The sequence below is a fragment of the Lutzomyia longipalpis genome, chromosome 2, assembly GCF_024334085.1.
Source record: "Lutzomyia longipalpis isolate SR_M1_2022 chromosome 2, ASM2433408v1".
NCBI classification, from domain to species: domain Eukaryota; kingdom Metazoa; phylum Arthropoda; class Insecta; order Diptera; family Psychodidae; genus Lutzomyia; species Lutzomyia longipalpis.
The window spans coordinates 38,931,290-38,948,998 of NC_074708.1; the positions used below are offsets into that span (position 1 = coordinate 38,931,290).

General features: G+C 30.5%; 1 protein-coding gene across 9 annotated transcripts in view; it reads right to left on the reverse strand.

Annotated features, from left to right (window-relative positions):
• Positions 1-151: 151 nt before the first annotated feature.
• LOC129791329 (solute carrier family 41 member 1) overlaps positions 152-17,709 on the reverse strand; it is a 31,285-nt gene continuing 13,727 nt past the window's right edge. For 6 of the 9 annotated variants that reach the window (XM_055829454.1, XM_055829450.1, XM_055829451.1 and 3 more), the window contains 7 exons: positions 12,012-12,280; positions 7,257-7,581; positions 3,835-3,981; positions 3,546-3,693; positions 3,164-3,375; positions 2,930-3,078; positions 152-1,405 (listed from right to left, as the gene is read on the reverse strand). In XM_055829454.1, coding sequence (XP_055685429.1) covers positions 1,163-1,405; positions 2,930-3,078; positions 3,164-3,375; positions 3,546-3,693; positions 3,835-3,981; positions 7,257-7,581; positions 12,012-12,280 — 1,493 coding nt within the window. In that variant the 3' untranslated portion in view covers positions 152-1,162. Of the gene's footprint in view, positions 1,406-2,929; positions 3,079-3,163; positions 3,376-3,545; positions 3,694-3,834; positions 3,982-7,256; positions 7,582-12,011; positions 12,281-14,518; positions 16,907-17,709 lie in introns of those variants that run through there. The other 3 variants (XM_055829446.1, XM_055829448.1, XM_055829447.1) reach the window with 2 other exon arrangements.

A 17,709-nucleotide genomic window follows, 5' to 3' on the forward strand; every position in this document is an offset into this window, starting at 1 on the left:
TTTTTATTCCAAAGATATTTTTTTTGTGATTAAAATAAAAATGAAGAGTATAGCAGAACAAAGTGAAAACATCAGCAGGAAGTTGAAAAAAAAAATGAAAAGTGAATGGAAAACATAATGAGTTGAATAAAGAAAGAAAAAAAATAGAAAATCATTTTTCGAAACCCATATTTTAATTTATTCGAGAAAATTTACATTTTGTGTGTGTGGGAGGGAGATAATTTGAAAAGGTAAATAATACATTTTTCTCCATAATAGCAAAACTTAGTCATTGGCAACTTATAAAGAAAAAAAAAAGAATCGTTAACACAATGTTTGGGTAATTGCTGTTTTTATTGAAAAAAAAATAATAAAGGAACTCTTAATAAAAAAAGGAACATAAATTCAATTGATTTCTTAACTAAGGAAGAATTTTTCTTCACTTCTAAAATTATTTTTTTTTTTATTTTTGGAAGTGAATATAAACATCTTTAAAGGTCAGCAGGAAGCGTGAGAAAATTAAATAATTCTGCTAAATCTTTTTTGTACACAATCTAAATTAAAATCTCATTAAAATGTTTTGGTTTTCATTTCTTTAGATTGTCTGTAAATTCGAAGGATACGCTTCCTGAAGAAAATTCAATTGAAAAATTTATGTGCAGAGCATCTTTGTAAAATTGTCTTTTAAAAATAAAGAACAACAAATTAAGAGAAAAAAAATGCTTCTGAAAGGGAAGATTATTTCAAAGAAAAATCTCAAGATATAAATTAAATATTAACTTTTGTGTTTTTTACTTTACATCTACATCAATGGGTCTCTTCTATGTATTTCTTAATTTAAAAAAAAAATCTTTTATAATTATTCTAAACTTTCATTCTTTTCTTCTTTTGCATTTCCTCACTCAAAAATATTCTTTGTCTTTGAATTCCTCGATTTCTTTGCATTTCACCGAGGAAGTGCGCACGCTACTGAACACTAAAGAAAAGAGTTTGCTTGTTTTTTTTTTCTTTTAATCTAATTCTTTTCTTGGACATTTGAAATACTTTCTTGTTGATTCTTTTTTTTTTGGGAGAGGATTAAAATACTTTACAGAGTTGGTAACAAAATATTGTTGAATTTGTAGATTAAACACACAATTACACAGGGATATACTTTTTGTTTTATTTTGTTGTTGTTGTTCACCTAGTACGCCCCGAAGATGTCGGAGCTATGCTGCGAATCGGCTATGGGGGGCCCAATTGCCTCCTGACTCTCACCGTAGTCGTGCCCGATGGTGGTGAGAAAGAGGAAGGCTATAAGTAGGAGACTAGAACCTAGTAGATCACCGAGAGCTGTCAAGTAGGGAATGGCCGAATTGTCCGGATCGATCTTCCACTTCCACATTGCATGGATAATTATGTGGGCAATGTAAAGTAGGGACATTATCTATAGGAAAAAATTAAGAAGAAAATTAGTTTTTAAGTCTTTACTTTTTTTCGACTAGAATTTTATTACGTTTAAGTACTTTTCGAGCTTGAATTTTTAGTACTTTTTTCGATTTGATTTAAGTTTTTTTTTAACTAGGTAGTTTTTCCTCAATCTGATCCTTTTTAGGACTAAAATTTAAATAAATTTTTCGACTGCAATTGAAAACTTTTAAGCTTGAATTTAGGTTTTTTTAGGCTTAAATTTAGAATTTTTTTCGGTTTCAATTTAGTAATTTTCAGACTTGAATTAAGTACTTTTTAGGACTTGAATTAAGTACTTTATAGACTTTTTAGTCCTTTCTTTCGGCTTATTTTTAGTACTCTTTCGGCTTGAATTTAACACTTTTTAAGCTTGAATTTAGTCTTCTTTCAGACTGAATTTTTGTACGCTTAGGCTTAAAATTAGGTACTTTTTATGCTTAAATTAATTACTATTTAGGTTTGAATTTAGTCCTTTCTTTAGGCTCATTTTTAGTACTTTTTTGGCTTGAATTTGACATCTTTTTTTAGGCTTCAATTTAGTCTTCTTCCAGGCTGAAATTTAGTACGTTTAGGCTTAAAATTAGGTACTTTTCAGGCTTAAAATTAGGTACTATACAGCCTTGAATTTACTACTTTTTCCACCTTGAATTTTATTACGTTTAAGTACTTTCTGAGCTTGAATTTAGTCTTTTTTCGACTTGATTTAAGTTTTTTTTTTAATTAGTAGTTTTTCCTAAATCTGAGCCTTTTTAGGACTAAAATTCAAATGACTTTCTCGGCTAAAATTAAGAAGTTTTAAGCTTGAATTTGGTTTTTTTTAGACTTAAATTTAGTACTTTTTTCGGCTTAAATTTAGTCATTTTCAGGCTTGAATTTAGTATTTTTCAGGCTTAAAATTAAGTACCATTCAGGCTTGAATTAAATACTTTATAGGCTTTAATTTAGTTCTTTTTTCGGATTGAATTTAGTCCATTTTTTTTGGCTTGAATTTAACACTTTTTAGGCTTTTGCTCTTTAATATGTATATATTTATTTAAAAATCTTTTATCTGCCAAATATTTCGATTTATTTTTTTAGAATCATCCAAATATTTTCATATATTTCTAATTTTTTCATTCATATAAACACCTTCACTTTTATTAAGTAATTTCAAAGCGTTCAGTCCCGATTAAACTAATTTTTCTTCCTATAGGAAGTAGCATAGGAAGAGTTTTTAGGTGTCTAAACATTAAAAAAAAGTCAAGCAGTTGAGATTCTTCTCTAAAAGTTTTAATGTTATTTTCAAGATTAAAAATTAAATCAAAACATGTTAAACTTTATAAAAAACGTAATAATTTTGAAAAGAAACGTAAAACGTTAAAAAATGTTGGTCTAAAAAATATGCCAAACGTTTGATTTGAACAAGTCCCAAGTAACAATAAATTGCCAAAAACTGCTAATTCGAATTCCTAGAGTCTTCAACCGGAAACATAAAAAAAATAAAAAATTATCTAATACTTACTTGAACCAAACTAACAGTCAAGTAGGACAAGACAAAAGGAAGGCCTATGGTTGATGATGACATATGAATGTAGTCAGCAACAAAGATAAATAGCACTTGTCCAGGAATTGACATTAATATGAGAATTCTCGCCGATTTGGCATACGGAACTGTAGAAAAAAATGCAAAAATTAGCAAAAATCCTCTTTAAAAAAATTTCCAACTAATCTGTCCCTTTTTTTTTGGCCAACTTACTTTTACCTCCGTTAAAGAGAGCCCTCCAGGGTAATTCAAAAATATTCGTGTGCGGCGGAACAATTCCCAAAATGGAACTCTGATGTAGCATCGTTGATATCTTCGAAGCCTGTACGGAGACGAGATTGCCACCAATTCCATTTATAATTGGCTGAAATACCACGAATCCATCGTAAACGCCAACAGCAGCATCTAGAACCAACCCACCAAGTCTGTGGGCAGCGAGAGAGGTGTGAAGGAGGAATGGAGGAAAATTAATAAATAAATTTTATATATTATTAAACATTGTAGTATTGGCTAGTTTGAAGTGTGATGTGCAAACACATCTTGAACTCCTTTTCGCGTGCGTACAGCAAAAAGAAAGTGGTGCAATGATACTGACCCACTGATAAAGAGGGCTGATAGAACCGGCACCCATCCAGTCGACAGTACAGGTCTCGTATACTTATTGCGAAACACAATGTAAACCCAGAATGGCAGCAAGATGAAGTACCCCGCAACCACGACGAATGTCACCCAAATGTGTGTTTCTGCAAAAGCACAAAAAACCCATTAAAAGCACATTTTTTATTACACCACATCCTCTCTCTCTCTCAATTCCCTCTTATCTTAATTCACAGAAGAAATAATAAAGATTTCTTCTTCATTCTCTGTGTCTTTTTTTTTCTTACCTAAATTCTCAAAAAGCAATGATGCAATAAAAGATAATAGACTGATTGAGACTACATCTCCAATGGACGCAGCCAGTGGGGTGGCCAAATTGTCCGGATTCATTCTAAATCTACTAGATAGTAATATCACAGCCACTAATACGAAGTCTGAAAAGATAGAAGAGAAATACAAGATATTTTAGATTTTTTTTAAAACTTTATTTCTTTGCTCTTTTGGGAAGGTGATAAATTGGCATAAATTAATAAATTTTTAAAAGAAGGAGTCTATTCATTTTTTTAATTGTTTTTTTTTATTGTTTCATAATGCAATATTAAAATAAATATTTTGAACTTTCTTTTAAAAGTTTAACCAACACACTAGAAATAATTCCCATAAAATTTACGGAATGGACATTCTACGGTGATTCTGTAAATGTCTTGGTTTTTTTTTAATTTTACCATAACTAGTAAAATGAATTGAAGGTACTAAAGTTTACGAAAAAAATAAATTTTTCGTTTTCTTAACATTTTAGTAAATCTCTAAATGAATTTTCCATAGGTACATTTTTACTAAAATTTTAGAGATTTTTAATTAATTTGTTATTTTAAAAATTCTGAAAGTATTTTTTTTCAATATTATTTAATTTATATTTGATTTTGATGCCATATGGGTTCAATTTTATCCATTTCATATATTATATAGTTAGTAATTAGCATAATATTATGCTATTCCAGTCGTATGACTGACAACATAACTTGAAAACATTGTAAAGCACTCTTCAGACAAATTTCGTTCATTTTAGGGTGAAAATAAAAAAAATTTTACTCAATTTAAAGGAAGTTTGTCTTCGAAAAGGCTAAAATTCTATTTTATTTTACTAAATTTTTATGTATAAATTACAAAAATAATTTAGTTATTTTTACTAAGAAAATATTCAACACTAAAAATTTAGTAAAAATAACTAAGAGAATTGTTTAATTTATCTAAAGTTTTAGGACATTCACCACTTTTACGTTAGAGTAATACAAATTTTCTCGTCAAAGTACATTTACGGTGAATTTAGTAGCAATTTGACTAAAATTATTTTTAGTGTGAATATTCAATTGAATTTTGCATTTATAAGAGAGATGGTGACCTTCGTGACATTATTTTCAGTCCATTTCTATGCTGAGGACAGGACTTCAAAATGAAGTCAATATTAAATCATAAAAAGATTTCTGGCGATACTTTTTCAATAAATGAAATACTACGAAAATCAAAAAAAAAATAAATTTTTACATTTTTGGCTCTAGCTCCCACAATTTTTGAGATATCGACTTCAAATCGGAAGCAAATGAAAATTTTTGAGTTTTTCTACATTTTGCTTTTTTCCGCATTGAGATATCTCAACCCAGTCAAAAGATATAGATAGATGATCAAATACAGACATTAACTTTTACAGACATTTAACTTAAATAAATAAAAATAATTATTTTTACCAAGTTTCAAACAAAACGAGGATAAATAAATTCTTCATTCAAAAAGAAAAATAAAGAAAGTTATAAAAAGTAACCTAATCCTTAAAAATTTCTTTAGAAAAAAATAATAAAAAAACGAACAAAAATCAAAATTTAGTTTAACATCTTTGTTATTATTGAGAAAAATCTTCTTTATATAAATGCAATTTAAATTGTTTTATTTTATGTGTGGACAATAACAAAATAAGTAAAAATTCACAACGCTTCGGTAAAAATTATTCACTTAACTGTTTAATAATTTATATAAGTAGATACCCAAACCAAGTAATTAATTCTTTAATTAATGTAATTTACCTCATCAATCTTTTAAAATCTTTTCCATTAATCTCACTGCATTTATCATGTAGTTTAGGCATAATTTTATTTTATGTTTTCGATCTATCTGGCGATAATCTTTTTGGGGTTTGTTAATGTGAAAGCTCATGAAAGCTCAAACAGGTGAAGACTCAATTTCATTTAGCCTGCAAAATTAAATTACATCGCTAAATGCCTTCCAAAACAATCCAATACATAATTTTTCAAAATAGAATAATATTAAATTATTAATACCAAAACAATTTTATTTGCACAATCACGCAACGTTGGAAGTTTGAGAATTTTTTTTTCTTTTTCTTTTAAATATTCTAAAGCTCACAATTTAGTGAGGCGCCAATCTTTTATGCTTTTCTCCCCTTTTGGAAAAAAAGGCTGCAAAATTCCAATTTCTTAGCTAATTTTCTTCATGCTCGCAATTCTTGCGTGAGAATTTCCAGCGGAAACATTGTTTAATTCTCCTCTACACACACACCGTATAATTGATCTCTGCAGAGGGTATTTCATCGAAATTATCTAACCACGGCGAATTCAATCTCCTATGCGATTGCTCAAACAGATTTTCTTCGCACCTTGGATTGTTTTTTTTTCTTCACCTGCCCGCATCTTTTGCACAATCCACAAATTCTTAGCATAACACGGAATCCGTGGCACGTGAAAAGCTCCATACTAATGCGTTGGGATATGTTGCAATGCGTCCCATGTGCGCAAATTACATGGAAGGAAGTGTGGGGGGAGGGAGCTTTTAATGGTGACTGGAAAAGGGACAACGTGGGGGCCATGCGTGTGGCATGGAGACTACGAGGTGGTGTTATTTATGCATCAATGACTATGTCAATAGGCATTAGATAAGAAACATATCAAATGGAAGCTACTTTTGCCTCTCGAGTGCCTTTTCTGTGTCGTGTACTGATTTTTCCGACCGTGATTGTTAACTCACCAACGTCATACACTAAATAACAAAAAAAAAGATTCTATTGTAGTTTCCCCGCCCCTCCTCTCCCACCCGCGTGAAATCTTTTGTGTCACAAAAGATCGGGGGCTGACTGTGTGCAATTAAAAGCACGAAATGCTTCAAGGGTCACACATTTGCCGCCAAGAGCAAAGAATATCTTTTATCATTTCCTATTTATTTTGTACTTAAAGTTTGAAGAAAAAACAGCATAAAAATCATACACACGCTAGGGAATGATAAATCGGGAAATTAATTTAGAAAAGAAAAACATGATTTGCTTGCATGTGGCGATAGCACCGTAAGTTTTAGTCACAGAATATCATTACAAAACGATCAATCTGTGAGAGCTTTTTTTTCACACACAAACACACTGAAAGCATCATGATAAACTATATATAATCATTATGATTGTTACTTATTCGCTTCAGTGCATTCTGTTTGTACACAATTTCGCGATATATATGTAGGTAGCTGGGGGAATCCTTGAAAATGATATTGATTGTATACACACGATTCGCCTCAATCAAACGCCTGGGCAACCAGACAAAATATTCTCAGTCATTGAAAAGCATACCGGCACAGGAAATTGAGGCACAAGTTATAAAAAAAAAATACTTATTTGCAAAAATTGAAAGATATTTTAGGGGGTGGAACTTACCTAAAACAAAGCACGATGATGTCGCTGTAAACATACTGGAGGCAATCAGGAGCATAGCGTGATCAAATTCGAAAACACCATTCATGGCAGCACCCACGATAATGGCAAAAATGCCAACAATGAAGGCTGCCACTGTTGCTTGCACCTGAACCAGAGCAATATTCCCAATGACCATTTGTACAATTTCTCGTGCGGAGTTCATATTGCCAAGATTTGCTTGAGTCGACAGCCGAGATGCCAGGCACATATCTAAATTACCCTTGAGGCCGAGTAGAGCCGGCACCAGAATGAAGAGCTCCGAAATGTGGATGAAGACCTTCCAATGCTGCAAAAGAAATCATTTTTGTTTACATTTTTACATTTTACATGCTTTTTACATGTAAACAAAGTCTTTCTTTACATCCAATTCTTTACATTTTAATTTTACATAAATTATGTAAAGAAAATAAATTAGAAGCAAAATATTTCTTTAATTAAAAAAAAAGTAGTTTTTTTGGAAAATTTTGTAAAAAATTATTTTATTCGTTCAAACAAAAAATCTTGATCATTGACCAAATTGTAATGTAAATTTTTATGCACACCTTCACGAAAGTTGATTTTATTAACATTATTCAAAAGTTTTACAAATACAGATAAAATTGGTTTGTTAAAAGTTTGTAAATTCTCAAACTTTTACCGGAAAGTTTATTTCTAGTTTTGTGAAAATTGTTTTCAGCTCTATTATTATGGAGAAAATTTGTTGAAATTGAACTCATTCCCTTTCTTTAATCCATTCTTTCCTATATATTCAAAATTCTTAATATAGCATTTATGTATACTTTATATGTTAAAGAAAGCTTTAATTATTACGCGCATAATGTGAGAAAAGGTATTTTTTATTGAAATACGTAAAATATCAATTTTAAAATCATTTAGTGGGCTTTAAGAAAATCAATAAAAACGAAATCCAGGATATTGCATAGTTTTCTTTAAAAAAAAAAAAAGAAAACTTCTATATTTTAATCTTGACCTATTTATTTTTACCGTTTAATAAAATTGACAAACTTTTTACAAATTATTTTTACCGTTAATGTTAAACAACTTTTTTGATTTAAAGACTTTTAGTTAATTACTTAAATTAATTTAAAAAAAAATAAAACTAGGTTTTTTTTTTCCGAACATTTCTCCCTCAAATATTGTTTTTACAATTCTTTTTAACATGTTTTGTTACATGAAATTGCCCAACTATGCATAATATTTATACTATTTTGCAAATTAATAGGTACCTAATTAATAGCTGTATCAAAATACATTTAAACACAAATCAATCAAACAGAATCTCCTTAATTTGCAAGATATTGGCGCACTTCCCACATAAGAGCACCAATTCAATTCAATTTAGATAATATTTTATCAGCGGAAAATACAAAAGCTTGCAAATTATTTAATTGCATTTTACACACAAGATAGCCTTTCCGTCAAAACACAATATTTCTGAATTGTTTTTTTTTTTGCTGTACACGAGCATAGAAAAGCCCCGTTTCATTTACCTTCATTCAAAAAAAAAAAAAAAGCTTTTCCCAATTGTGTGGAAATTTCCTACGTCAACGGGTTCGGCGTCAATGGGAGCGAAAATCGAAAAGAGTTTAAAAATGTATGAGGGATGAAATTGCGACTTTATGTCTCACAAGTGGAGGCGCCGGGTTAAATTGGGGGTTGTTCTTTTATTAATTGAAGAGAGGAACGATTTAAATTGTACCTTTTGCCGTTAACTTTATTCTTACAGAGAAAATGGGTCGGAGAATGAATAAATTCTATTGAAAAAAAGTGTTCGTTATTTGAAAGACTTCTTCTTTGAATTTCCTCATTTATATGAGAAGAAAATTTAATGTCCAAGTAAAAAGCCTTAAATACATGTTTTCATGATATTTAGAACATTAAAATTTTTAATTTCATATCACAAATTAATTGAATTTGTTTCCTAGTGTTTAAAACTATTTTCAAAGCTTTCCTATAGGAAAAAAATCAACAAAGCTTTCAAAGATTGTAACAAGATTATTTAGGCAATAAAATAACCAATCATTTGATTTCCTGACTCTGATTGTTTGTATTGAGCTTCAACATTGTTTTTTTTTTAATTATGCGTGTATGAAACGAAATGTTCTATAGCATAAAATAAATATATAGCATTGAAATCAGCATAAAATCAATATTGGTAAATTATTATTTATGCATTTATTCATAACATTTACCTAGTATGTATTTAGATTTATTGAAACTACATGTGTAAGTAAACATGTAAAGCTCTAATAAATTTTTAAAACTAAGAATTTTATGTTTTTGTATGAAAAGATAAAAATCTGATATATAGAATATTCAGTTCCTCTGTGTACATTATCTATGTTGTTAAATACGAATAGAAATAACGACTAGTTTGGTAAGAATAAATTAAATATGTAGGTATTCTCTGATTTGTTTTATCAAAATTAATAAAATTATTTTTTTATCTTTCTTTTCAGAATGCAATAAAATAAGATATTAAAATTATATTCAATGCATTTATTAGAACTTAAATTAAACTCTTTATTATAATCTGAATATTAACTGATCACGTCATTTATCTTCATATTTAAAAGCCTCTGATTAGCTAAATTTTAAACTGATTTATATTAATTTTCCACCCTAATCCTTTCTTCAATGAAAAATGATTTCAAAAAGGACCAAAAAGATGCATAAAGATTGGTACAACATAACACAATGACGCAAAATAAATAAATAAATTTTATTAAAAATAATTCCATCACTCTATCTTACAAGTAATTTAACTATCTTAAAATTCTTCTTGATCACATTGTTCTATTGTGAAGAAAAATTGGCATCAATCAATATCTTTTCCATATCCTATCACGTCGAATTATTAAATTTGATTCTGTTCTATTCTTCAAGTGAGATATGAACTAGATTGTGACGTCTTTCGGAGCTTTTCAGATCAGGGCAATTTTGTTTCTAATTAATTCATTGATCTCATTTGATAACTACTCAATTATCACATTCGTCACTATTCAGAGAAAAATCAACTATCTAACCTTCTGACTGCTCTAAACTTTTTTTCTCCACAGAGCTTTCGCGTGATTTTCAGTCATTGTTTTCACCCAATTGAATAATTGTTAAAATGGTCAAAAATTTATTCTCATATTTTACCATTTTCTCCTCCAATCTCTGTTCAAGATCTGAAACATTCCACAATTATTATGTTACCTACTAAAATCTCTGATCTTGATTTTAGAGACGATAGGAGAAATGTTAAGAAAAAACATGGGCACAAATTAATAAAAAAAATCTGACGTAGGGATTGTTTAAAAGAAATTTATTTAATTAAATAAATTGGAGGTGGATAAGAGCTTCATGACGACATTCAATCAATCGTTTATTTATTTATGATCTTTTTTTTCATCATATGAGTCTGAATGTAAGCAAATTTAATTGGAAGGTATCAGAAGGAATTTCAATCATTCACACACTGTATGCTTGACAGCATGTGACCTTAATCTTCTCACCAGACACTTAAGAATTCCTCGAGAGACATGCGCGGTTGGTGATTTGACGCAAAAATTGTTAAATTTTTCAACTGATACGCACGATGTTTTATGACCTCCTTGAAGCTTAAAAAGATCCCATCTCTTATGGACATTTTGAAATTCTTTAAAAGATTTTCATTCATTGAAAAAATATTGATAAAGAAATCACACAATGCGGACATTAAATTACGATTACGTGCAAGAATCTCCTCAATAGAGCTTTTAGAACATGCGCGGATCAGCAAACCCTCGTCTCGGTTGTTTTGATGGCTTTGTAATGTACGTATATACATACATAAATTATATATATTTTGGGAAAATGAGTTTGGAGGAAGTGATTTTTTGCCATTGATAAGACTCATAACAATGAGTGTGGCAATTTCGCAATTATTTTACTTGTCTGCTTAATTATCTCCTTGTGTAGCAGAGGCGGGAGAAAGAGCATTATTACTGGTGCGAGTTGACAAATAGCTACGGCTGAATGCTGCCAATGATAACTAAAAAAGATTTCACCAAAACCACACCGTTAATGGACGCACACGCTCATCATTTTCACTGCCACTTTTCTGCTTTTGCTAACAAATTACTCCATTTGCTAAACAAGCTATCATGGGGAGCAAAACATATTCAACGAGGTTTTTTTTCCTAGCTTGGGGAGGGTACCTATGTATGTATATATTAAATTGCCGAAGCAATAGATTCCTGGGAAAAGCTTTTTGATTCATTTTCGCACACGTCATCGCGCCAAATTGTACGTTATTGTTGTTGAATTTCAACGAAATTATCACTTAATTTATTTCATTTTGTACGACAAATTAATCGCAAATTATATACAAAGAATGTCTGTTTTTTTTACAATCTGTTTTCCCGCATTTCTCATGAAATAAATCTGCAAATTTCCGACTTTTTCCCCGTACTTAACAAATTGATAAATTGGAAATTTATTATCATTGTGAAAATATTTCCGGTACTTTGCAAGCTTTTTTTCTTTCTTTTTTTTGACTCACAAAGAACTAATTTGTTATTATGTGAATCGTTATTTTATTTAAAATATATTCTGTAGACTTCGTTAAGCCTTCGTGCTCTGTTCGTCAATAATTATTTGTCAAATTGGAGACATTTCGTTGGAATTCAAAAAAATTCCGTTACAACGAACTTTGATTTAAAAAAAAATGTAAAGAATTTGTAATTTACTCACCTCAACACGTCCTAAAATGATACCAGCACCAATCGTCCCAATGCCAGCAATAAGAAAGGGTATGGACACTTGCAGAGTTGTTTGCCACCATTCTTCCTGTCTGTAGGGCAGATCATCCACCCTCGTTAGTTTCTCATCGCCATCACCACCGCCACCGCCTGGCTCTAGTCCTCGATCTGGCTCTGATGACGCCACGGACGTCGTGGTGATTGAGCTTAGGGATCCTGTCGTGGAAGCTGGCAACACTGACAGTCTGTCATTGTCGTTTTCTGCAAATATTTTTTCATCAAATTCCCCCAAAAAAAATTAATCAATGAATTAAATATTTCTGCGGGGAAATTCAAAAAATAGAAAATTTACTCAAAAGCCAGTCAAAACACTCGGAATGTTTGTTTGAATTTTCTAAATTGCAGATATGGTGAGGAAAGCTCATGCATATGGCAAGAAATATGAATTAATTCAAGTTCTTATTACGTGATTAAATTTAAATAATATTTCCAATGTTTTTCAGGGAGATTTTCTTCGTGGAATTCTTGCGAATTTATATTTATTTAACATGCCAAACCATATTTGGCAGCTCAATCAGCTGAAAAGTGATTTTGTAATATGAAATGTTGTTTTATAGATGACGAAAGAGACCCCACCACCCTCCTTATTTGCCTTCCTGAAATTCTCAATCAGGAAAAACACAAATTTTGTCGATTACGTCGGCAACATGCAGAGAGTGATTAAAGACGCTGAACTTCTGCATGTTTCACAGATAAATTTTCCACCCAACCAATCACTAATAAATATATTTTCATGGTCAAGTTTATTTGCGAAATGATTGATTTGTTGCTCTCTCGAAAGCTATACTTCCGTTTAATACATACAATCCATTTTACAAATCTACTTAAAATTATAATAATCAGTTATTAGCATGATTTTGCCTTAGATTAGATTGCAAGCTATTAGATTAGGCTTCTACCCAGGAATGCACTATCCCTCATTAAGAGTTTTTGAGTCTTCTTCTTTCTACCCGTATATAGATATAATTGCTAAATTGAAAGCAACTTTATGAAGACATCTAAACACCCATTCTCTCCACCTAATGACACGTAAATGATATGCACACAGAATAATTTTCTTTCCATCGTACGTGAATAGTTAGGGAGCAATGAAACAATTAAACGATGCAATTGCAGCAATTAATTATGGAACAATGTGACGAGTATTGAAGATAATTGCCCATCCAAATTGGCTGAATTAGAGAAAAACGTGGATTATACGAAGACTTTTCCCTCTAAAGCGCCATTTCTTTTTTTTCCACAGAAATGACCCAAAGAGAAAATAAATTTTCTTATCTATACATGAAAGTGAAATTGTATACCTTTAGTTTCATTTTAATTTTAATTTTTATAATAAAAATAAATAGCAACAGAGAACAATAGAAAACTCTCATTGTAGGTGAGAAAATGAAGGGGTTTATAACTTCTTCGAAATAATGCAAATATATTTTAACTGAAAAATATAAAATTTGTAATTTTAATTAAGAAATAATCAAATATTCTTGATAATTTGAATTTATTCTTTAAATTTATTCTTCTTAGAATTTTAATTTGAAAGGCATGAGAATAGTAAAATGAATATCCTCTTTGGGATTAGCATCACTTTGTAAAAATAATTGCTTAGCAATTTATATTCTCACGCACTGCAAATAAGATCACAGAAATAGAACTTTATTCAGATTTTATCTATTTGAATAACTTATTGGAAACTGACAATAAATTTCAATACTAAATAGATGATTCTCTTTTCATCTCTTTGTAATCTTGTTTTCTAAGAAATTTTGTTGACTTTAAGTGGATTGTTTGTCGAGAAAATCTTTCAGCTTTCACGAAATATTAATAGGTGCTAAATTTCTTAATAAATTAAAATGTTGGGAAAAATTTGAAGCATTTGTTTTGGGAAGGAAAGCTTTTGAGGGTAAACTATAACTACTAGAACGAAGCTTTCGAAGGACTTTTATACTTAATTCTCTCGATTAAAGTTTTCTCAAAAATTTCAGTGAATCAATTAAAATAAAACAAATTAATTACAATTTGAAAATAAAAATGTTTTTTAGAGAGATCATAAAAAAAATTTATTAGGTATCCTTATTTCGTACAAGGAATTAGAATTAATAAAAGAAATTCGAGCGTTAAAAATTAAATAAATTCTTTATATTGACCTTTAAAAGACGCTTCCTAAAAACTCAAGAGTTTTCTCACAAAGAATTCACCAAAAAACAATTCCCAAGTAGTTATAAAATATGTTGTGATAAAAATCATTTAATTCTATTAACAAAAAATTTAACAACATTTCAAGTTTTTCTTCCTCAAAAAAGTATTTATTTTATTGAGTTATAAACCCCTTTTGGAGCGAGGATCAAGAAAAAGATGCTTTAAAAGAGCTTCGTGGTGAGAATTGCGCTGAATTTTCTCTCAAAGACAAAAGGGATAAAAATTATTTTTTTATAACGAACTCACCATGTCCAAAAATTGTAAATGGTCTGTAATTGTCAGCTGGTGTATAGTGGCCATTGATTCCTTTACGATCGAACAGAGCATCGCTGAAGAGATCAGCAATCTCTCTGCTCCCATTCTTCTTGGCAATATCGTTATTATTCTCCGGCAAATTGGACATTTTCCCTTCTTTTTAGCCGTTTGTATACAAAAATTATTGTTATTATTCATTAAATTATTTACATGCACTAATTTAACAACTTTTGGCTTTTAAAATTCTTTTATTTAACCCTTAAACTTTTACTTATTATTTTTTCTAGATTTAATAAACTACGAAACTTTTTTTTTAATCGATTTTACTCGATCACATAAAAATATTTCCTCCAATTTAACCCATTGAGGATTTAGTATTTTTTTTCGCGCCTTCCTCAGCACAGAGAGCTTTTCCACTGTGGATTATGTTTTATGCTAACTTCCTCGTTTTGAGTTGTTGCCTCAATTGCATTATTTGCCGATTTTAATCTCTGTTGGAGTAAATTCTCTTCCCTGCCATGGAGAAAATTGAAACCATTTCAGTGTCTCTGCCAAACACAAGTTTTCTGCCTTTTTTCTCTTTTTCTTTTTTCACCACACACTTGCTTTTCTTCTGTTTTTATATACTTTTCTTCTCTGCCGTATTAATCACTGTTTTTTTTTCTTTTCTGCCAACACAAATTAGCTCGGTATAGTCACCACACTTGAACGCTTTTTTTCGTATAAGACTCAAAGTATATACGAAAAAAAATATAATTATAAAAAATAATGAAACTCTAAAATGTACTTATTTCCCATTCATTGAAGTGAAAGTTCCTTATACTGTGTTGTACTGAAATTGCTCAAAAATACCCCGTGAGGGTCAAACTTTATTATTACACTAATTGTATACGGAATAGGGTGTTGAGTAAAGTTGAAATTCACATTTTTTTCTTGTTTTTTTGCGATCAATGAGATTATTTACTACGCGCTTTTCACATTAGCTTAGCTTTTGTAGGAAAGGATATTGCTTCAATCGATTTTCACAAGAAACAAAAAAAAAGCTCAAAGAAGTGTGAACGTTTTTCTTTGCTGCGATACCACTAAGTTCTATTTCAAGGTGTTATTAAAATTTCACTGAATTTTAAAAGGAATGTCAATGTGTTCAAAATTATGGAATTATTTGAGAGTTTTTGTGGAGAACTTGCACCAAATTCTGTTGTTTTTTTTCTTTTAAGTAAAATCTTCAAAGCACTAAATAGCACTGAAAAAGCTCAAATGTGAGAGCTTTTTTTTCGCGGAAAATTTCACAAAGAAATCTCTTTTCGAAAATCAATGAAAAAACTCCCTTTTCCAAGGGGTTTAGAGAGGTTTACACGAGTTGTGGAGCACGTGGCGTGAGCATTTTGTAACACAACACCTTCCACGGAGATCTCACAATCGACTGAACTTCTCAACTCCTTCGCGAATCACCATAAAATGCATAGACCGGTGATCACGCTGCCGCTAATGAATGAATACTGAGACGCTTGGGTTTTCAGTCTACGGCACTATGCCGCCGATACACATTGTTTATTGCGGCTACCTTTATGGCATGGAGAACGACTATGTATTGCCTCACAAGAGTGTGTGTAGAGAGGTACAAAAAAGTATTGAAGCGCCAGGTAAAATTGTATCTCCCCTCAGCATTTCCCCCCAAAAAAAAGCCCCTCAATGGATGAAGGCAAATAGAGACACAAACCCAAGTAAAAGACGATAAGACTTAGACGAGGATTCCTACTCTTCTGCCGCACTCGTGACTGCGTGCATCAATAAATGAAGGCACATGACAGCGGAAGTGCAGGGACTTTCCCCGTGTGCAGCAAGGTTCATCTCACTATAAATGAGATACGAGGCGAGTCCAACAACTAAAGAGAACATTGGCCCAACAAATAAACCCTCAAGGTAGTGGATAAGAACTTTTTTCTACATGATAAGAAATGCACGTAAAATGCACTTAAGCACCCGTCCTTAATTTTCCCATCTCACACATCCTTAACTTCTCCTCCGAAGGAATCTTTATGAATTTCAAATTAAAAAAAGAAACATTTCCAATGGAATTTCCAACTAGTTCCTCTCTCATTCGTAACACCTTGTCAAAGCTCAATGAAACTGCAACATTAAATGCATAATATTCCCCAATTAATTTTTCGTGTGATTTATGTAACAAATCATTGTGTAAGTATGAATTTTTAAAAGTTTCAACAAATATCATTATGCAAGGTCTGTGAATATATATTTTTTGGATAATGCATCCAAGGGCTTAGTTTCAATTTAAAAAATTTAAATAAAATATTTTTATCTTTTTATATAAAGAAGGAATAATTAAGATTGATAAAATTCTTGAAGTCTTTTCTTTATGAAGGGAGTTTATTCATTGATGTATGAGGAAACCAAAATTTGAGGAAACAATTAAGACAAAATCAAATAATGGGCCTTATAGCGACCAAGAAACCCTTGAAATTCGCTTGAAATCTTGAAATTTCAGTACAAAATTCAAAGATTTCAAGGGTTTCTTGGTCGCTGAATTAGGCCCAATAACAACTAAAAACAATAAGAAAATCGTTTTCATTTTTTAAGCAAATCTTGCCAAAGTATTTCAAAACCAAGGGGTGTTTATCTGGCTAATATTTCGGTTTTTTAAACGAATCATCCGAATATTTCCGAAGAATTGAATATTTCACTTCACTTCACATGAATATCTTTTGCTAAAAATCAAACAATGCAAAACCGAAAAAAAATTCAAAAAAGGATTTAGGACTTTTTGGTTTGAATTCCGTCTTTTTTTTTGAGTTCAATTTACTAGTTTTTGGCCTGAAATTAGAGCTCTTCGACTTGAATTTACTACTTTCCGGTTTGATTTGTCTTTTAATGCTTGGATTTATCATTTTTAAGCTTAGACTTCTATTTAAATTTTCTTGGGAACATATCCGAATATTAACGAATAATCCAAATATTTCCAAAATTCCGTCCAGATAAACCCCCCTTTGTTCCAAACAATTTTAAATGATCAAAAAATTTTCTACGCTCGTCATTGCATCAGGAACAAAATTTCTCATCAATGTCATGAAGATTATGCATTTTATGATAAACCAAAGTATTAGCTTTGGTCATAAAATAAGTAATATTAAACGTATTAAACTCTAAACTCTATTGCTGGAATT